Below are 23,068 nucleotides of genomic sequence, written 5' to 3'. Positions count from 1 at the left end.
AAGACAAAGTATTTTATCTCTTCATACTTACGTAAAGAGGATAGATAGCATACAAGTTTGTCAGCGTGTTTGTAATAGTCGATTTAGCATATGTTTTGAAATTTTAAAAATATATTAAGATGGACTTGCTTAGGATTCCGTTGTAAGACGGCAGGTAGCAAAATGGCTCTGGCGTTTTCAATTGAAAAGAAGTGAAAAACAAGTAAGAACATTATAGCAGGGTAAGGCCGACCCTCAAATACCCTATATCACATTGTCTTACACAATTTTTATTTTTACAAAAATTATATCTATTCGAGGGGTTTCAAAATTTGCCACGGCCAGTCCAAAGTTTTCGTAGCAATTTAGAATGACTAAATATTACTACTTAGCAACTTTTGCTAAGAAATTTTGAAAAATGCAATTTTTTTCCAAACAACGACTTTTCAAAATAGGACGTTATATGGGGATTGGTTGGAAAAGTGGACCGGTCCAAACGACTTTCAATAGCGTTCGTCCTTGGATCAAAACACGTCACGAAATATTGCAATAATTGCTGTAGCTTGAACACAAATTAACATGAGTAGAAATCAGAGAGGCAGACAGGCTTAGATCAATTAAGATTATGAATCTGAATCGATCGATATAATAAAAAGATGGCCTATGTAAGCGTGTTACATACGACCTTACTAACTTGATATACACTTGAAAACCCTACTCCACTTGTGGAGTAAAACACTCTCGAAGACATTAGTTTTGCTTCTGCCTATTTACTCCCACAGTGTTCGTTTCAGTACATATAAGACTTTTTCTTCGATCTTTTGCGAAAGTCAAATTTTTTATCCAAAATTTTGCTGGCTTTCCTAAAAGACGTAATATATGTATTAAAAATATATCCCTGCAAACGAGTGATTGTTCTTGTATAAACCATTTCCGGTGCTTCCTTCATGTCATTGTCTTTTCACTTTTCAAATATATTACCTACATATTGGAAAAAGACTTAGGATAGCCAGTCTTGCTTCTTGCAAAACTGAATAATCATGCCCAGAAAGTACTACTACTACTGCTGATTGACTTCCACCTCTTTACACTTTCATATACATTGAGCGACACCTTGTAAGCAACCGCAGGTTGTATCACGTCAATATTAATGTCTAAGCTGTCTAAGTCTAAAATGTCGGGAGAAGTGTATCCATCAGTTCAATAAACTTCAATACACGGAATTTATCAATTGTTTTGAAAGAGATTTCAATATTTAAGAACAAGTGCGATCAACTTATAAATAGGTCCTTGAACAAGTTCAACTTCGATCTGCAAAAATATATATTAAACCTTCGAAAAGATGGTTCTAAACAAAGATTCGATTGTGACCAACTAAGTGACGTGTGTATTTGCAATTAGTAAAATTTTTCACAATTTTTTTTTATATGTACCCTACAGTAACTAGACGTATGTAGGCAACACTCAGAAAATTGGCCGAACTTATTTTCAAAGCATGTTTGCCCTTATGCCTACTTGATGACTGTACTTTTACTTTTGATGGCAACACTCATCTTATGAAGCCTGATTTTGAAAAAGTAAACTGTCTTTGCAGAAAGTAAGGTTCCATACAGCTGCAAGATTTAATTTGATGATGAAACTGGTTATAAATGCAGCAATTTGATATAAATTTTATTCTAATGGGATCATACCGCATGGGTCTATGTTTTAGATGCCTTTCGTAAAAGGCTTTTCGATAAAAGCAACCCCTTGTATGTGGCAACAAGATGTAATTTTTGAAATAAAATGGCAAGGGTATGCGTAGACTCTTGCTAAGCAATGTAGTGTAGGGTATTTAAAATAATCGGCCTTGTTAGCCAATTTTAATTTGTTATATATATGCGTAGCAAACAGATTCGCTCCAAAGTCAACACAAATATTGTTATTTTAATCTACGTATTGGGACTTGTTCACATGATCTCCTATTATTTCTACGATGCTTGTTATTAACCTGATATCTGTATTTTAAAATAATGACAACAAGCATATCCGGTGCTCGATTATAAACAGCTGATCGTCTATTATGAGCAAAATGTAAAAGTTTTGTGTACATATTGCGGATAAACAATATACAACCTGTGTGTGTTTTACAAAGTGCAGAGCTGTTTCGTGTTCCACTCTCTTGTCAGGAGAAAACAGGTTTAATTGTTCGTAATTGTTATGAAGAGTAGCCCTCTGCCTGCCTATCTCACTCTCTCTATCTCTTGCATTCTATGGGTAGTAGTGGAAGACGCATAAAAAACAGGTTTTAAATTAATAAGCAGCTGATTCGACGCAACATACATATGCATATATTAAGCGTGTTTCATTGTAAACACGCAACTATTTCTGTCTCAAATCGGGGGCATTCGCTAAGTTTGTCATAGGAAATGTAATCTTAGGCATGAAGACAATAAGAAGTTAAGTTAAGTCATGAAAAAACTATAAATCAGGAAAATGTTGGTTTGAAAATAAAAAGAGCGAGAGCGCGATGGAGAGAAACAATAGAAGACAGAGCAAGACTTGTAACTTCGCTGAATTGCTTTGCTTTTTTATGGTAAAAATTGGATAACACTTCATAAAGAGGAATTAATTTTTTGCCCTATAATCTCCTTGATTTACGCGTATTAAGTTCAGTGCTTACAATCAAGATAAAATCATTTATCAAAAACTATATATTGCACTTATGTACAAGTTACGAAAAATAGCTTACAAGTTGATATTTTGCTCCTCAGTTGAATCTTGGTTCAGCTTGTGGCGTATCTTCTTTGCTTAGCCCCATTTGCCATTAGTCATTTGGGTTAATGGATTGGTTTAGGCTAGATTAGGATGCATCATTAATTGCATAAGGGCTAATGGATTGATTTAGATTATACTTTTCGATTATTTTTCGACTTTGGGACATGGCTATCCTGAGTATATATATGTAGGAATGAATTAGAATCATCTTCATCATCAATGGTAATTTCTAGGATTTTCAATTTTTTAACGACATAATATTACGCTAATTATGTTCAGGAGACGGTACAAATAAATTGCAAATCATATTTAACCCACTGGGGACGAGGTGCATGTCTACAATACATTTCCTAGGCAAGGGGAGGGCTTGCATTATCGTGACAATTGTCAGTCGCTATGCAAAAAGTAATAGTGCGAAATAAAAAATAACTGAACAGTGTGTGAACATCAAATTTGGTATAGACTTTAGTTCACTTTCCAAAATAGACGAGCCAACGTCAAGAGTATCAGGAACCGAAATTGTGTACATAAAGCAAAACCACAATTCCGCTCTTGGGGATGTTCTTGGTAGAAATGCATAGTCTATTGTAAGTTAAGATATAGTATTACCATGTGGCCATGAAATTGTGGTGGATTTTTTCAAATTTAACTAAGAAAGATGAAATCATGTGATGAAATAAAGTTTCTGGCAAAAAAAATGTAGCTTTTTATAGTACATCGTTGGCCAAAATTCTGTCGATCGTAGCGTTTCATCTACGTCAAAAAGAAGTACTTCAAATATCGCTCATTATATAATAAAAGGCTTGTGATTTTTTGAAAATAAAAATTGAACACATTTTTCTCTTAACCATTGGCTAAAAAATCGGCTAAAGACCGCCAAAGAAAAGGACCCTAAGTCGCTTCTCTTACAATATATTACCCTTTCTTATGAATGATTGCTCAATAAATTCATGGGATTATATGCAGATAATGCAACTACTGACGATGGATAATGCCGACCTTCATTTCGATCCTTAGTTTTCAAGTTATAATTTTTTTAATTTCGCTACTTTTGTTTTTGTAAAACAATGGAAAAACCTAAGGTCGGCGGTATCGGCTAAACTGGACAGCTGTGGATTATGAACCTGTTATAATGAGCAGAAGGCAGTTTGTAACTAACGATAAATTATACATTATCCTCTCTCGATGTAAGCTTGCTTTCGAATAATATGGTCAAATAAGGATCGAGTGTACACGATATAGCGAACCATCAATCGGGTACTGAGTTTCGTGTTTAGCGTTACTAAAACATCAGTAATCTTGTAAAGTAGTGGTCGCACAATTCGTTCGAAGGTACCATCCAAAAATCATATGGATTTCAGTCAACCAGTAATAGTCAACCGACATCTATATGCCATCCTACGTATTTATTGAGTGTATATCTCGAATATATATTAATGGTTTAATATATTGTAAGTAATATTATGATGGGTGAATTTTTAACATTTGACCAAATCAAGCGAAAAAAGCAGTTAGTTTTATGAGAAGCAGCGTAAAAGCGATTAAATAATTCATAGTTAAAACAATAGAAAGCAATAGAAATAAACCAAGCAACACTGAACAATGCTATTGCGAAGCTAAAATTTGAAGACAATGTAATGAAATGTAAATTGAAAGAAAGCGCTACACAAATTTGGTCATCTCGAAAGAGGTACTTACGAAAAAAAAAAAAGTTATTAAATTTTAGTTTTTTAATATAAAGTTTTTATTAGCGACTTGAGTCGCGGAAAAAGTCGGCTTTTTTCAAGTACATAAACAATTCAAGCGCTTATAAAATCTTTTGAATATCATTCATAAAAAAAAGCGTGAAAAAATATACAAAGCTATATTATTATCTTTTATTATTAATAATAAAAAAATGCAAACAAAATTCACTTTCATGCTAAGTTATGCTTTAAACTTTATAAAAACAATTGTTCTTAAATGTTTAAATAATTGAAGCAAAAAAAACAAAAGACAAAAAACATATAATTAACAATCAAAAGTGAAAAATGTTTTTTTCCCAAAACTGCTTCTATGTTTTATGGGCTAACTCTATCTCGAATTCCGGAACACATAAATCGCCAAGGCAAAATTTTCATTTAAAAAAATTAAAAGGTTACAGCTGGCGGCTAATAGATACCTTACACTACTTTATCCAATAAAATTTTTCGCTGGCCTTTGCTATGAAATATTAAAATTATATCCTTTTACCTACGTACTGCAATTTTAAGTGAATAAATTCGCATATCCGATCATTGTTGCGTATTAAGCCGTGGAAAGCCTTACATGCGTACCAATCGCCGAAGCAAACTGTATATGTTTTTGATCAGCATCAAATCCTACACCTAAACCGATTTGAGTGTGTCCGTCTGTGCGTATGTGTGGTAAACAATGTCCTGGTCGCAAAAATGCTCCAATCGACTTCAAATTTGGCTCAAAGTTTGGAAGTGCTTGCCTGCAGGTTGGTATTGAAATTGAGCCAAATTGGTAGAAGCACGCGATCACAGTGCAGCAACATAACCTGAAACCATCTTTTTTCCCAAAATTAAGGAAAGTGTTTTCTTGCTCGCTATTTATAAACCATATAACTAATACAACGATAAAAATTGACATTCACCAGCATCAGCCCAATCGTTTTTTCTTAAAAGGAAAGTCATCTTAAAAATGGTCCCCTCCAATCTATTTCCAAAAGACGTTGGACGAAACCGAACGACTTTTCTCGCCTCTTTATTTGTATGTGAACTTTGTGTGATATTGATTGTTGTATACGCTGTTTATTAATTTCGATTAAGTATAATTTGGGACATTGCGTTTTCGTTTTTTTTCATCTGTTACGCACAACTAACTGTTACCATGCATTTCACATAACTCACCCATTATAAATTCTTCCGTAAAACTGATTTCTCTGACATTCCTATACCAACTGAATTATTTAAAGTATGATTTCTCCGACAGCACATATATTGACGTGGAACGAAAGTTCTAATTCTCAGTTTCTTGCGGTGTGATCGACTTCTTTGAGATAAAACAAAACACGGGTGGCAACATATGTCGACGTAAGATAATAATGGTTTAGCATAAAACGCATAGATGGATATCGGACTGGCAGAGGAGTTTATATCGTTGTAGAAAATGATTGTGAATCATCGGTAGAATAAAAGGTGGTAGATAGCACCTCAAGTTCTTCTGAATATTGCTTACGTCCGCACCTATTGAATATGTTCTTACCACAACAAAATAGAAACATTAAGTTAAGGGAATATTCTCTGCGTAGTGAACACACTGGTGTCTACTGGTGACTAAAAGAATTTTTATAAAAATTATGATTCCAATTATTGCTATTTATATACCCATGCCTGTATACTCTTTATCACACTCTTTCGCGTTGTAGTTTATTTCCTTTATTCGTTGGTGGATGAGAAATTTAAATATAAAAGAAGAGAGAGATCAGAGCGTATTTATTTTATAATAAAAGTAAACCCTACAGAGTTGTAATAGTTAGTTATTTGCCTAAACAATGCTGACAGATAAGAAATATTTACTAATATTTACTAAGCTCCTGGTTTAAATTTCTGCCATTTATATTAGATCGGACGAGAAAAATCTGTCGTATCTTAAATAAATTTGAAGATATTTCATGTGTTCCTGAGGACTCTTACGTTGGATGCAGAGTTGCTTTGCAATTGCAAAATGATTAGACGTGAGAGCGAGTCTCTAGGTATGGACAGCAAAATGTCATTGTCGTTCAGACCAACGATCCTGTTTGGGACTGAAATTTCTAGAACGAAATTTTGTAAATAACCTTTGGCAGATTCGAGATGCAAGTATTTATTTACTGTCCCAACATGTCACATAAGTTTTCAAGAGCAACTGGTATGTTGCGGTCTTTCTCGAACTAATAACAAATGCAATGCCTTCAATACAGACTTTATCCATCCCGTTTTATTCACTCTGCACTCCGAACATAACTATTGAAAAGAGTCATCTCAAGTCCAACGAGAAGTTCGCTGAACATGCCTGCCATGCAATCGCAAATAAAATTATCTACGCGTAGTGAAATACGGCAGAACTTTCCCGCGAGCCTATTATATATGCCGCCGTGCATATACATTTCACGCGGTCGTGGTAGAATGATTTCAAGCGTTACAAATTAGCGCACTGTTATCGTTTAGAACAAAGGCTAGTGAAAGACTTATCTCAAACCAGAAATAAGTTTCAGAACATATTTCGCTGCCAAGTCCATTATTATTTGAATACTTCATGTACGGGCAACGCATGCATGGCTTCCTATCTAAATTACTTTTTCGCAAGCAAAAGTTTGCAAGGTTCAAATTAAATCGTTAGCCTTTTTATGGGTCATTTCTAGTAAGTGTTAATGCTTTTCCTCGTTTATACGGTTACGAACGAAGCTTTGTTTCGATAAATCACCTATGAAAGTATGAAAATGCTGTGAGTGTGTGTTGCACAAAAACTTGTCATCGCATAAAAACACTCTATAAATAATAGTGAAAGAGATTGGCACTGCGATGCTAGAAAACGGCTTAAGAGGAGTTAGTTCTTAAAGTTTTACTATCGAGTTACGAACTTGGTTCGATTGTTTTCTCAGCTACTCAAACATAAATCATTTAATTGATATGTTGCTGTAACAACGACCTTTACGAATAGCATAGACCATAAGCAGCAGCATACACATCCCCATCCATGCATTCGTTCGTACTACACTACTACTACTACTACTATTACTGCTACGACTGTTTTCTTATTTAGTTTAGTTTTTCTCAAGCTTTTCAACAATGGCCTCCAATCTTTTTACTAAAAAACTTATTTTTATAAAAAAAAAAAGCAGCGACTTGAGTTAAGTCTAACTTCTTGCTACGCTTTCCATGCAATCTTGCTTTTGCTGCTGCTGCTGCTGCTACTGCTGTTGTTGTTGCTATTATTAATGTTGTTTTTTGTGTTGTTGCCTTGTGTTAAACATTAACTTTGTATGCAGTGTTTTTTTTTGTTTAATATTTACTTACATAAGTAAGTATTCTCTTATGTTCGCTCAAGTATTGTTAAGCAGGTGAAATATATGTATACACAACAATGGTAACGATGCCAACGATGGCAGCTGCTGCTGGCAATACACATTTATTTATATAAAAGCATTTAACAGTTAGTTCGTGTCAGTTAATTGTAAGGTCTTAATAAGTTTTATATGCAGGTATGTCTGTCTAATAGGCCATCGCCATATAAATATGTGTATAAATGTATTCTGGTCCATATAATTTTTGTTTTTGCTTTTGGTTTTTTGTTTTATTTGGTTAGAAGGCAAGCATATTAAGAGCAGATGCAGCAGTTATTTCTAATTGCAGGCATCGCTTGCTTGCTTGCACCAAGACTATCGATTTATTTTACCATAAATGAGTGAGAAGTGCATTTACGCAAATCTCACTTCATTATACCCTACATTACTGGTGACATAGGGTATACTAAGTTTGTGTAAATGCACGCAACACGCAGATGGATTTGAGATAGATGCACCTTTTATTGTATCATTTTCTGAATCGTTCTAAACTTGCCAGTCTTTTTATCCGTCCGTCTTGTTTTCAACTTATAGGCCGCAATTTTTGAAATATTTTAATGAAATTTTGTATTTGAAATATTGTAGGGAACAAAAAAAATTTAAATAAGTGACATTGCTTTGATGTTTTCTTATACGTACGTATTGCCGAAGGAGAACAGTGTGTTTATTTTATCGAGATGTTTGCGACACTTAGAGGGAAGGTTTCGACGACCCATAATGTACTATGAGGAGCCAAAGCCTTCCCTCCTTTTGTCCTCACAGGATCTCTCTCTCTCTGAGGGGGGAGTGTTAGGCTTTAGTTACGTTAAGAATAGGGTTAAGTAAACTACTAAACGGACGACGGGAAATAACGTTTCCGATTGGGATGTGGCAAGGTTGCTAAAAGGTAACCTTTACGGGAGTCATAAAACAGGTGGCTCCAAATGGTCCGTGTCGAGGGACAGACGAGAGTATACTCTGAACTGGCAAAGTGTTTGGACCATTTGTCGAACCTCGCTATAAATTTATAATTACATGGTGAACGCTTTGAATTGACTAAAACGAGTGCGCATTGATATGGAATGTAATAAGCGTGCAACTTCAATCAATCTACGGTTCATGAAATGCTTTCGAATTGTAAAAAAATTTAACATTTATTGATGAATTGTAAGCGAAAAATAAGAATCAATGAAAACTTCTGAGAAATCAAACTATTCTTTAAACATTCAAAGAAAGCATAAAATTTTTGTGAGTCAGAGCCTGGTGCCGCTGAGCATACCCCAGTACCAGGCAATGGTCAAAAGCCCTCACAGTATCCTATATATCGTTGATCGGTGTCAAAGTCTGTAGCAGTTTAAGCATGTCCATCTGTAGGGCTGCGTAACATCTGTGATATATATTTCCCTGGCCGCAAAAACAAATATATCGGCTTCAAATTCGGAGTGGAAGATGACGCATGTACGTGAAAATGGGCAATAACGGCCAACTCGGGTACTCTTACAGTGCACTGTCTTCAGAAGTAAAAAAGAAAAAAATTGGTATTTTGCTCACCACTCATAGAGTGCAACAATAAATATTTGTATATTTTTGTGTAACGTAAGGGTGATGAGTCGAAAAGATTCGACCACAGCCGAATATACTGAATCTACTGATTTTGTTTTTCGCCGCCCTTCGCTTAGTTTAACCGGTGCTGAACTAGTACAGAAAGTTAATTATGTTATTTTCTAGAAATGTTAAATTTTATTATTTTATTATTATTTTTATGAAAACATATCTATTGCTTGTTTTAAACTTTATTTCCCCATTTCGGTGACATTCGACACTTTGTTCAAAGGTTACTACTACCTTCTGATTGTTTATGTAATTCATGGAATATATCAAAATTTTAATTGTTTTAATTTAAAAAATTTGTTTAAACAATCGTTCTAAGAGTGAATGTTAACGAAGGTTATCTACCCTCGGTTAAGTAGCCTCGCGACCTTAGCTATTTATAAAATATTTTGTGAATTGTGAGTGCGCCGAAGTGTGCTGATTGGGATCATTTTTCATTAAACCTGTACACAGGCATTGATAAGTACATGTATCAAGTTCAATTGAATTATGCTCTGGTTTACCTCACGTATTAATTATAATATTTTGCAAATTTATTCTACGTTGAGCCGTTGCAGGCGTTTCATGCCGATTTTCAAAATTGATCCGTTGATATAAAGTAAATAAGTGATTGTTTCCTTTTTTCTATAACAATCACTCGTACAACTGTCAGCAAAAGGTGACGGATGGTTGGACCGATGATTAAATCGATTCTGAAGTTGAGTTTGTTGAGTGGTTTTTTAAGTTTTTAAAAAAATGTGTGGTCACCTTTCAATGGTAGATAGTCACCAATTGACGGACGGACATTCAGACCAATGTAATTAAATCGATTCCACATTTGGTCAAAACTATGCAAAAATGGTGGACCTTTTAGCGCGCTTTTCAGTTCTGTGAAAGTTCTAATGAAGAATGACGGACAGATGGACGGGCAATTAGGCCAATTTGGTTAAAACGGTTTCGAAATTGGTTAAGCATATGGTTAAGTTATGGATACTTTGATGTTTCAGTTTTTTTTTTTTTTTTAATTTCTAAAACTTCCATTGAAAGATGGCGAGAAGAAACTGCCGTCTAACACGTTTTTGAATGGAAATGGATGGACCGTCGGACGAATGCCTAATCCTAAAGCGTTTCTAAAACGCATAACAAACAGTTGTAAGTTATAGATCCTTTCAAGTATGTTTTTTTTTTTATATTCTACAACCATCGCGACAAGATCCACACATACCCCACCTTGGACGGTGAGTGCAAATATTATATTTTGCATCTCTTTCAAAAGACAATAAAAATTAATAATTTTAATAAAAAGAAAAAAAAAAAGGAAAAAATTTGAAAAAACAAAGTTTGTTTAAAGTAAATGGCGTCAAAGTCTCTTTAAATTCTGGGTACGCGTAAGGACAGCGTAGAAATCTTCAGCGGAATACTGTTTTATTCAATTCGTTGAAAGTAATTAATGTTCAGAATTTATTGAAGATAGAAAGGGCAGTAAAATTTAGTGATTGGAATTATGGTTATTTGCAACAAAGGCGGAAATGTTTTTTGTACGCAAATGCATGCGTTCATGCATACAGACAATCTTATTATATGAATATAACAAACGGAATAGAAGTAACGAAGGATGGGTGTGTTTGAAATTTAACAGAGAATAAAGCAAACGAAACAATAAAGCGAGGTAGAAAAATTAATATTGTTTTTAATTTTCTTATAATAGCTTAACTTCTTACTTTTATCGTTTTTCATTTTCTAATAAATTTTATGGAAATTGTCTACAGTTAGGCTGTGTCGTGCTCTTTCCTTTAGGGAAGTAAAAATTAAATTTAAGCGCACACGTCTTCAGGCGAATATCTCTTTTTTTCATTATAAGAATCCGCGTCAATGTACACTCAAACAATTCATTAATCAATCAATATAAAAGCAATCCATGCATCAGGTACTGATGGAAACTTCACAACAATTGTAAAGCTTTCCCGGCCACGGGAAACGTTGCATAGAAGTATGCTTGTAGACTGCTTTTCCAGAAAATCGCGCTGCCATGAAAGCCTATATTATGATCGAGTTAAGCCTCTTCAGGTGCTTTCATATCTTGACTTTGCCGGGCTGATATTCCTCTTTAGACATTTAAAATGTGCAGAAAAAGAGTGGACTTACGACGAATCATCGCAAAGCATTACAATCCGTCATATCATCAATGACGGAATTCAAGCGATTGAGAATAAACTGCTCTGCACAGAGGAACAGCTCGCGAAGAACTGACCCATAATAATAGAGGTTCCCCCTCCTCCCCTCCTGATGATCCTCATCACTGGGGAATTAGATTTGATAGTTGGCGACAATTAAGGGAAGAAAGACAACGGCAGTGACGAAAGTCTAGACTGAAGGAAAAGACGAAAGAAAGCCTACAAAAAAACAAATCACTCAACTAAAGTTATATGTACCGATATGCTATCGCATATATAACTTTTTGTTGTGTTAATAGACTTGTTTCTCTTTTCGGTGACATTCTTCATTGGAAACAACGAGTTACGTAAAATAGATGAACTACCCCAACTAACCAAGCAATTGCTGATTACTACCACAAGGTGATGTAATGAAGACGTCATAAATTGCAATCCAACTTATTTTCTTTATCATGTTAAAGCGCTACAGCTGGGCAGAGCCAGCGATGAATTGTTCTAAAACGTTTGAGCTTAGTGCGGTTGTTTACTTGATTTCGTCAGAAAAGATCAAAATTTAGGTTTTATGGCTGTGCGAAGGTCTATTTTTTATAAGATCAATTATAGGGAAAGAAATTCAAAAGACGCTTGTCCCTTCCATCTACATTTTCGATATATATTTAACCTGACGCAATGTTGTTTTCTGACAATTTTTGACGAGAAAAACTAAAACGTAAAATTTTCCCTCAAATAATTAACGTATTTTTGAAAATACGGCTCATAGTCATTGCTCGCAAGAGTAATCTCTGACCCCATCCATGTGTAATAGATTTTGCTCTTGGGCAGCGTTAAAAAAAAGTACGCTTTTATTAATTAAAAATAAAAAAAGGTAGAAAGACATAAGATGAATAGACAGACAGACAGATAAGCAGACAGATAGCCAGACAAACACATTTAAATGCATTCATAAAATGATTTTGATTCGCATGGTATAAGCAAAAGTAGGTGTGTAGGTGTTGCGTACATCCGCCCAAATTTAATAGGCTCTCGCATCGTAAGTGAATGAAATGAAATAAAAATTGTCTTAATCCGGAATTATTGTAATTGTCAGGCGTATCTAGTTTGAATACTTTCTCGTTCTCATATTGTTTGGCTGCCTTCCACTTTTCTATAGATGGGACAAATATTTTTTGTTAGCTTTTCTTTCTATACCTTCTCTAACAAATATTTTAAAAACTCATAAAATCATCCAACGCGTACATGATAGAGATTTTCGTGCATTCGAACGTTTGCATCTACAGCGTTTATGAATTCATTTATGTGCGCATATGAAATATTACACCACAACAACCATCGACGTTGTCTATCGCGTACAATGGATACATGAATGTTTTGCTTCTTTTTTTTGTTTTTATGCGCTACTTCTCGAGTTTCGCTGTAGTGGCAAGTGTAGCAAGTAACTATGTGGAGAGGGTATGTATACGTGTGCGCGTGTGTGTGCGTGTATCTGTGCTTGAAGTACTATTCAAAATCATGCATGTGTTTGGAATTTTAGTTTAATGTTAATTTTTCTCGAATTAATTTTTTTTCTTTTTTCAACACAACATGTGTGCATGTGTGTCTACATATGGTTCTCATGGCAATTATGTAGACATCGGTATGAAATTGTGTATGCCTTTCGAAAGGTAGTCGGGTGTTTTTTTTCTTTCCCTTCTGTTGAGATTTTTCTCGGTCATTGATTTTACATTAGTTTATGAATTTTAGATTTTATTTTTTATTTATTTATTATTCCTTTTTTTTGTTTATACATTTTCAAGTATAAGTTTGAAGTTAGTTTTTGGTTGGTTGGTTGGTTGTGTTTATGGAATTTTAGAGAAATTTTTTACATTTTTTTTTTTTTTTTTTTTTTATTAAGAAATTTTCTGCATTTTATTATCACTTTTCCTTTGGCTTTCAATTAAGTGGCATTCCTTAGCCTCGATTTTTCTGCTGATGATGTGTTTGTACGATGTGTTGCTGTTAAAGACTGTCTACTAGGTTTGCAACAGTGACTGAGCGTAAAGCTGGTTTTTTTTTCCATTTTTTTTTTCTTTTTTTTTTGTTTTGTAGAAAAGGTTTGCGTTGGCTTTTTGAAAAGAATGTGGAATGAACGGAATAGTGGTATGGTGCACACAAACATACATATATATATATATATATATACATACAAACAGTAGTTGCATTATGTACTACATAAGAGCGGCTTGTTAAACCTGATTTCTATTTTGTCCTCCTGAAAAATGCCACTTCTTCGCTGCTTTTGTTGTCATTGTTGTTGCTGTTGTATCTACGCCTTGTGAACGACAAAAAGTATTTAACGAAAAGTCATTTCGTTTGTAACCCCCCAACCACACACCACACATAATATTACATAATTTGCTGTCGGCTTTTAACTTTTAACATTTTCAAACTGGTCATGTGGTCTCTTTACCGAATGCCTCTGATTACTTTGTTGGCATTCCCAAGAAAAATAATGACAAGTGTAACATTATGGGTGAAAATTCTTGTCCACACTTATTTTAATTTTATTTTATGTGATTTTTTTCTTTTTTCGAAAAAACATGTGTATTTTTTTAATGTTTTGCTTATTCTAATGCTGCTGCTGCTGCATGCAATGCCTGCCCCTTGCATATGTTTTTCATTCTTGCCTTATTCATGATATTCTTTTTCTGATATTTTTGTATTTTTCGAAAGATTTTTATGGTTGAAAAAACTCGTAACACATCCTGTTTTTGTTTATAAAAAAAAAAAAAAAAAAAAAAAAAAATCATCATACAAACACACATGTATTCTATATATAATGCGTATATAAAAAATGTCATCAGATGCTCTCTTTCTCTCCCGTCGCATAGACGGAAGTATTTGTTTTAACAAAGTATGTAAACATTATGAACATCCTGTTGTAAGAATGTTCTCACACTTTACTAAAAAACAAAACAAGAAGAAAGAAAATCAATCTCAACTTAATAACAGCAGCACCAGCAGCAGCAGCAACAACATCAACATCACAACACCAGTACATATGCCATCAATATGTGTTCGCAAAAAGAATACATTTCAGCGGCTCGCAAACCTTAATTACAGATAGATTTCTTTTCTTATTATTTCTCTACGGATTAAAATTAGATTTTGCCAGTAATGCTAAAGTTCACGTACCCATTAACTTTAAATATATATAGATGTGATTGGCTATTAAGCACTTTATAATTACAGCAACAAATTAACTGACCGACTCAAGGTTAGTAGTTGTGAACAAAAATCGAAGTACAAACCATTTTTCCGTTTACGTACATCGTACACAATAATTAAACTTTGAAATGTTATGCATACTTGCCCCAGCTCCAGAAGCTAACTTATTATTTTATTATAACTTATTTAACTCAAAAGTACGTACATTAACATATCTTTGATCCTTCATCATGTGTGTCATACACATCGAGGCTTTTTATTAGCTTGCAATTCCAAGTCGAATTACTTGTAGATAGTGTCAGTGTAGTCAGTAAAATTGTATCCACGTCATAGCAGAATAATTTCTAGTTGCTTTGGGGCTTTCTTTCACTACCTACCACTTCCTGTAAATGTCTCAAACGAAGTATATACAGTTATGAGTATACGAATAACCCGCACTACACTATTGGGCAAAACCCAAAGACTTATTTGAACATAGAAAAAAAAAAATTAAAATATATTTTATATTTTGAACTATAGTTGAACTATAGTTAAAACTATATATATATATATATAGCAAATGATGACAAAGTTACAAAAAATTTTTGGACAAAAAAAAGCTCTTCAGTCTCGTTAACTCATTTGGAAGTTTTACTAAGAGTGAAAGTCGATGGAGGACTAATCTTCCACTTTTCAAGAGAAAGGAATTTATGGCCTCCTAACATCAAATTGAAATAAATCTAATCTAGATAATCAATGCTACGAAAAAGGCTGAAAGCTAATTGAAACCCTCGCTTCCAGTGCCAAGGCCATTGTTTGCAAAAGTAAAATTGGGTGACATTTGTCCTTTAGATTATTCACAAGCGGAGCAAAAGATGGGTTTGTCTTAACCATTCCACATAAATTGGTAACAAGGCGCCTACAACGATCAGAGAGAAGTATCTTCTGTTTTCGCCTTTTTTTTTTTTAATATGATCAATGTCGCCTATTTGTGTAACACTGCGACTATCAGGAAGACATTAGCAAAGAGAAACATATATAGAGGTGTATAGGCCAAGGCTTAAGGAATTTGTACCCCATCAGAAAACGTTATGCGTTTATTGACTTAGCACTCATTTTAGCTACGGCCAAAAATAAACTCTATCCCAGAACTTTTTCTAGGAAAGAGCGTTATGCAGCAATGAGACAAAACATTTCATTTGGACCGGATGCGTCGAAAAAGTCAGCTGCCTAATGTAAAGTATGCTCAGAAAGTCACTTAACAGGGCATTGCTTCGACCAGTTTTCCTCGCGTCATTTATAATTTCCAGGACTGACGTATAGATCTCATCTTAAAAAAAAATGCACATTATTTTTAAAATAATAGTATTAGCTAACAGGTGACGCCTGTCAGAATGTTAATGAAGCTATATGTGATACCAGCTAACCTGGTCTCTGCTAACAATTGAAAGTTTGAGAATTTTAAAAACTTTGCTTATGCGCTCAACTCCTGAGCTGCTATGTAATTTATTTTATTGATTGCATCATCTACGGCTTTGCTAATAAAATATTTTTTAAACAATTTTTGAAAAATGTTCCCATCATTACGACAACTTGCAAAAAGAATGCGATACGAAATTTCTCAAAAAATACATATTCTATACAAGCATTATGTGATTGAAACGTTTTTCATAATTTTAATTGCTTGGAGAGCACTTCATCTGCGTTGACTCGAAAATTGTGTGAAAAAAACGAAACAAATAAATTAATCAAAATCAGGTAAGGAAATTACATTCGATCGTGATCGAATCTTCTATATCCATCATGATCAAGAGTGTCTTTATATATATATATTGCGTAGAGCCTATGAAGGTCACCGTTTGACGTTGCAAACCTTTTGATAGATTGAATACACTACGCATCCTTTCGGTGATGGGTATAAGCGAAAACAGAAAAAATATCTTTCATAAAGTTTAGTAAATATATGATAAGTTACCGTTTTTTTAGGACAAAGGCGGATGGATGGACATTTAAAAATGTTTGCATAAGTTTCTATTATTTGCTCAGCTGCATCTAAAAAGCCTATCATAGTTAAATAAATGCTTGACGTTGCGGCATTTACTTTTCTTTCTGCCTTCTTATGGGTCTTCGGGCTTTAGCGTTAGAGAACAGATTGCTTGAAGTGCGTGAGCAAACGGAATACTCTTCACTTTAGGCATATGTTTTAAAACACAAAAGTCTTATGTTAATAATGTTTAGCGTTCGCATCTCGACGTTTGTAAGCCAAGTGTAATGTAATATTGACAAGAGCTTTTCGATAGATATCTTTGATAGGTTTTAAACTATTGACGAGCACAGTACATTTGTCCTTCATTTTAAACTGTTTTTGAAAATTTTGCAAAAAAAACCAGTCACCAATTCACAAAATTCGACTTCATTTTTGTTCGAATATAGAAAGTAGCTTCGATTTTAATATCCGCTGTTACGTGATTATGTGTGTGTGTATATGTGTCTTCTTTTTTGTAATAGTTCATAGATAAAAACTGAATAAATAAAAATGTTTTTTTTGCTAATAGGCCCAGCACGCTTCGACTGTGGCACTCTGGTTTAGAATATAACGAATAGTCGCCAGTGGACGTCACAAAATACTTTGATCTGGAGTGTGCTGCAGTCCCCATTGGAATGCAAACATCGCTGTGCATAATCTGCAGAAGATCTTTGATGCGTTGCTCATCTCGCTTTGCGGAAGTATGTCGTGTTTGTTTTGCATTTTTTGAACAGTTTTCAATAGATCGGACTTCCATTCAATTCTGTGCAGTTCAAAGACTAACAACGGAATTGCAAAAACTCGGATTGAAAGCATCGGAGCAATGACTCATGTTTATTTGTTATAAGCGAAATAGAAAAATAATGCTTATTATCATTTATGTGTGGCATTAAACGAGAGTGCGGAAGTAAAGAAATTTTTTTTTGGGGTACATAAAAGGGGAATGGGCCAGACCTATAAACAATAAGATCTAGTTCATAGAGAAAAATTGAATAAATAACAACTTATGTTGTTCTTCTAATAATTATGTTAAACAAAAAAAAAAAAAAAAAAAATGAAAGATGAAAATTAAACTTATGTGCCTGTCAGTTTTATTAGGACTAGAAGTGAGATGAGGACTAGCAAATAAGGCGCGCATTTTTTTTTAATTCTTAAAGGATGGAGAAGATGGTTAGTGCATTTGATTTAACAAAATAAATAAATAAAATACAATTTTGATACCCGCGACTGTAACGTGGGTGTATACTCATCTAACACCCAGAAGGGAGCTTCAGAGGCCCTATAAACTATATATATTCTTGGTCAGCGTGAAATCCTGAGTTGTTTTAGCTATGTCTGTCCGTTTGTGCGGTGTTTGTTGTTGGCACTCTCCTGGTCGCAAAAATGCAGATAGGAAGTTTTTGCATGCAGGTTGGTCTTGAAAACAAGTCAAGCCAAATTGATCAGAGCATGAGTTCCTAGTGGCGCATATACTGAACGCAACTCCGTTTTCCTTAACAAAAATTTGTTTCTTTTTGCTCGTTACTCAGAAATTATAAAAGTTGGGAGGTTGAAATTTTCCACGTTTACTTTGCGAAACACTCTACTCCTTACGTGCAATATTGGAAAACGCAACCCATACCGACACAAAGTTACGGGTAATTAAATTTAGTTTTTTTTTCACTTTTTTGACGTTTAATGCTTATTTATCACAAGGCAAACAAAATCGAATGTTTAAAACTACGTTGTATACTCCTCAAGTGAAGATATATCATCTGCTTAAAAATGGGTTAATCCTAAAATGAATTTGATAGACATCGCGACCTGCTGGATTAGTTTTTTCTTAATAATACCAGCGATGTGGGTATCATAAATAAAAGAACTTGGAGAGTAGAATGCGAAAAACATAGTGGTGGGTATGCGAGATTCGGACCCCTCCGAAAATTACTTTCCTACTTGTTTGTAATATATTTTTTAGGCCTGAGTATCCGAGTGAGCAAAGCATCGCGACTAATATATCTCAGTGGTCGTGGATTCAAATGTGAAGGGCCCCAGCGTTTTCAATAAATCCGATAGTCTTAGATGCCAGTGCTTTGAGGGGTTAGTCTTCGAATTTTTTTCTATGGCTAAAGTAATTATAATAATAATAATATTTTTATATTTTCTGTAAGTAAATTATTAAGCGATAATAATGAATCCTTAATAACTTTTCATGTGAAATAATTTCCTCCCTGCTTGGCGTGAACCAACTTCATCATATTCGAATGCTGAATCCATCGTATTTAGTTCATAGTCGTATTTGTAGGGCACTTTTGGTCACATTCGTACTTAGATCGAATTCAAAAAATTTGTCTCTTTTTTGAGCCCTCCATCATCAAACTTAAAACTTCCTGAGCATTTATCTCAGGACCAACACAGCTTACAAACTCGAAGAACGCCTTGAATGTCATTTTGAATTTTAAACAATTTTCATTGTCAGACTTATTTTCGTAAAATTAAATGAATCACTTTTAATTCATTAAAAATTTTCTTCTAAATGAATATCAAATGACTTTCATTACAAAGTGCGTTTTTCCTATAAAAATAGAATAATTGAAGGCAAAGCTTGACATTTTTGGAAGCTGAACCTGAAACAAATACCAATAATGAAGTAATTGCAAACATTTTTTTTTTCGATTTACATGATTTCATGAGGAACCAATCTTTTACTGTGTGAAGACGACATTCAAGGCGTTCTTCGAGTTTATAAGCTGTCTTGGTCCAAATTAACTTTTACTCTTCACTAAATGACTTGATTTGTTTGGTAATGACAAACATTTGTTTTTTTTTCGATTTACACGATCTTCTTCTACTGTGTAACAATGGATGGTGGATAGTGTAGCTTCAAATTTTAGTTTTTTGAGCTGTGTCCAGGTTCTCAGGGATTCGAAGACGTGACTATTGGCCGGATTTTCATAGACGATCTAATGCTTGAAATATGGTCTGTAAGCCTAGTTTACGTATGTAGGTTGCAATATTTGTTCCCCGTGAGAGTTCCCCAAGAATATGTAAGAATTCTACCAAAGAAATATGATCTTTGAAACTTTATGCTTACAGTGAAGACGAATGCTTCACTTTTTTCATTATAATTGTAATAATACCGAGTATTTTATACGCGGCCTTTGGTTAAACTGCCTGCCTATTTTGTCCTTAACTCCTTCTCATACCTCCGCCTGTATAACACATGTTTTTCAATTCTATCGTCAATGAATATACTATCGTATGGCCAGAGATGGTGGATTAAAAAAAGAAAAGAATTTTAACAAAAGCTAAGCAATTAAAGTGAAGTATTTAAGAAAAATAAAAAACTTTTTTTTGGAAAAAAAATTACTTACAATTTGTTCCAATTCGGTTATAGGCATCTTATTGTTGCCATTAGTATTATTATTGTTGGAATTTGTCGAAGCAGCCGAGGCTGTTGAGACAGTGGACGAGGATGATCTTGAGGTAGCACAGTTGGTAGTTTTATTCCTGGGTGGAGTTGGAGGTGGCAGAAGACTAGTGTTTGTATTCAAATTTGAGCAATCTTTTGAATTACGATTGGGTGACAGACGTGACGGAAAACTCAAAGTTTTCGTCCACTGAGCCAAACTACGCACCATTTTATTTGTTTGTTGTTGTTTTTTTTTTTTAATAAAAAAATATATATGTATTTTTATATTTTTAAAAATATAAAAAATATTTGTACAGTTACAAATTTTTTTAGCAAATTTTTCTTCGTCACTTTATCACTTTGTTTTATTTTATGAAATTATTTAAAGTTCTTGAGAAATATTATTGCTTCTTATATATATATATATATTTTTTTTATTATTAACATTATTAACTTTTTAATTTTATATTTACTATCTTTTTCCATTAACCGCACTCGCTTCTAAAATGATGATCCGTCCATGGCGCTTTTTAAGCAACTAATTTCATAAACTTGTGAAACTTAAACTTCTTTAGATTTTAGAGCAAAAAATTTTCAAATTGTATATGAGACCAACACCATCATCGTAGCTGTTACAATGAATGGTTTGCTATATGGGGATCACACACTATAAAATCCACCACCAACATAGTTAACATAAATATCGATAAGTAAGTGCTTAGTTAGTAGCTGTGTGGATGAAACAAATATATTGATAAGAATGCATTTTGAAAAGAGGAAAGAGAGCATTAAAGTCAGGATTGTTCCGATAGAGAGAAAAAAATGAAAGCAACAAAACAAGAAAAAAATAAATAAATAAACAGAGAGAAAAGATTGTGTGCAAATAATATGTAATGTGCAAGTGTGGTGACTGAGAGAGTTTATTAAAGGGAGAAGATAAATAATGTTTAGGTTAATGGAGAGAAATAATATGTTTTGTATAAATGTGGAGACTGAGAGAGTTTATTAAAGGGAGAAGATAAATAATGTTTAGGTTAATGGAGAGAAATAATATGCTTTGCATAAGTATGGACACTGAGAGAGTTTATTAAAGGGAGAAGAAAAATAATGTTTAGGTTACAGAGAGTTTTCTTTGTACTTTCGTCTAACGGTGTTTCGTCTTTTCTTTTTTTCTTTGATTTGAGCCCAGAGTGTGAGAGAGAAACATTAACAAAATTTCTTCGAAATTGTTGTATTTAACAAAAAAAAAAAAAAAATAAATAAATAAATGTTCAACAGAAATATCTAAATGTAGCACATACGACACATACGATACGCATTTGCTTATTAGTTTTATGATATCGCTAAAATGGAAATTTTGAAAGCTTTTCCTTCTTCGCCATAAACACCCAAACTAAGAACAACTATATTGTTAGCACTCAATCAAGCAGCCTACTTTCTTATGTCCACCTAGCGACCGCTAAGCGACATTTTTTGTACGTATCTACATAAGTAAAAAAAAAAAAAAAGAGAAAAAAAAGGAGAAAATATGTTGTGTTGTTGAAAGAATCCGGCTTGCGATGAACGGCCTTGTGAAGGTTAGCTGCACATTCAAACGACTTTACACGAAAATGCTGCGAAATAAGAAACAATCTATACAAAGCCTTAAGATGATGAAAACATAAATAAATAAAACAACAGCAGCATATGTCTTTATGCTGCAGAAAAAAAGGTAAATAAAAGAAAGAGAGAAATAAAAGCAGCGATGTCGGTAGCGAAAGCAGCGAAAGCAAGTTGAATTTTAACTTGTTTATGTTTCTTGTTAGCTTCAAAAACACGTCTTTTTCTTTCGTTTCGTTTGTTGCTTGTCTCCTTTCCTTTCAATTATTTTTTTTTTATAGAGCATAAAAGCGCACCCGGCAAGCAGCAGGCAAAAAAAAAAAACAGTCAATCAGCGAGCAGCTGATGTTTCGCAGTTAAATTGTAAAATATTTCATTATAATAGTAACGACTTTGTTACGATGGAATAGTTTCTTGATAGTTTCTTTAGGGAAAGAAGAAAAGGAAGAAACTTAATATTGAAAATCACTTACAAATGATTTCAAAGCAATTTTGGATAATAGAAATGCAGTTACTGATAATACATTAAAGGGATGATTATCAATTTCTAGCTCAGACACTACCATATGTTTTTTTGTAATATATATGAAGGGGCCAAAAACTGTACTGATCGTTCCCGCTCGCTGCCATATTCAGAGCCTTGTCAAAAGTTTCCCTATTCTTCCTTTTTCTTCTTCTTATATAGAATGTGTAATTACAGGATAATTTTCCAAGGTTCTTCTCTTCTTAACCAAGCAAAGTACGAGTATTTTACCCTATTAAACTTATCGAGCTCGATTTTGCTTTGACTTCAGGAATGGGAGTTGTCTCTGGACGACTAGCGAGCGCAGGCTAAGCATAAAAAAGTAAGACATTTTTTTCGAGTGTGCTTGTGATCATAGACAGATAATTGGGACATATTTCACCGTAAGAAAAGATTTGTTAAAAAGCGTACATAGTATTATTATTATTATAATCAATAAATTCCTATACTAAAGTGAAATGGGACTAATAGCAACTAAGACTACATAAAAAAAAAAGTAAAGACAGTATAAGGAGAAATGGCCCATGATTGCCACCTCGTTACTCATAAAATAAGGCTTGATATGCGGAAAAGTGATCCTATCCAAAGCAATTGCAATAGCGTTCGTCCTTAAGCGAGAACATGTGGATGTAGGAAATTTCGTCAAAATATTTTAAAAGCTGTGACGTGCATTTTGAACACGACAAAACAAGATGCACAGACAGACAGATAACCTTAAAAGTAGACAAGATTCAGAAAGTGATGCTCAATCGATCTGCAGCACAAGTGGTGCAGGGCA

At 33.9% G+C, this 23,068-nt stretch overlaps 1 protein-coding gene across 1 annotated transcript in view; it reads right to left on the bottom strand.

Moving 5' to 3' along the window:
• The window catches only part of LOC119634248 (TNF receptor-associated factor 4-like), a 29,847-nt gene extending 9,383 nt beyond the window's left edge, over positions 1-20,464 (bottom strand). Inside the window, exon 1 of the mRNA XM_038028314.1 lies at positions 20,131-20,464. Within this exon, the coding sequence (XP_037884242.1) occupies positions 20,131-20,397 (267 nt within the window). The 5' untranslated portion in view covers positions 20,398-20,464. The remainder of the gene's footprint in view (positions 1-20,130) is intronic.
• Positions 20,465-23,068: the final 2,604 nt, after the last annotated feature.

Source organism: Glossina fuscipes, unplaced genomic scaffold (genome assembly GCF_014805625.2).
Source record: "Glossina fuscipes isolate IAEA_lab_2018 unplaced genomic scaffold, Yale_Gfus_2 2, whole genome shotgun sequence".
Taxonomy (NCBI): domain Eukaryota; kingdom Metazoa; phylum Arthropoda; class Insecta; order Diptera; family Glossinidae; genus Glossina; species Glossina fuscipes.
Note: the sequence above shows the minus strand (reverse complement) of the source record. Positions and strands in the feature narration are given on the sequence as shown.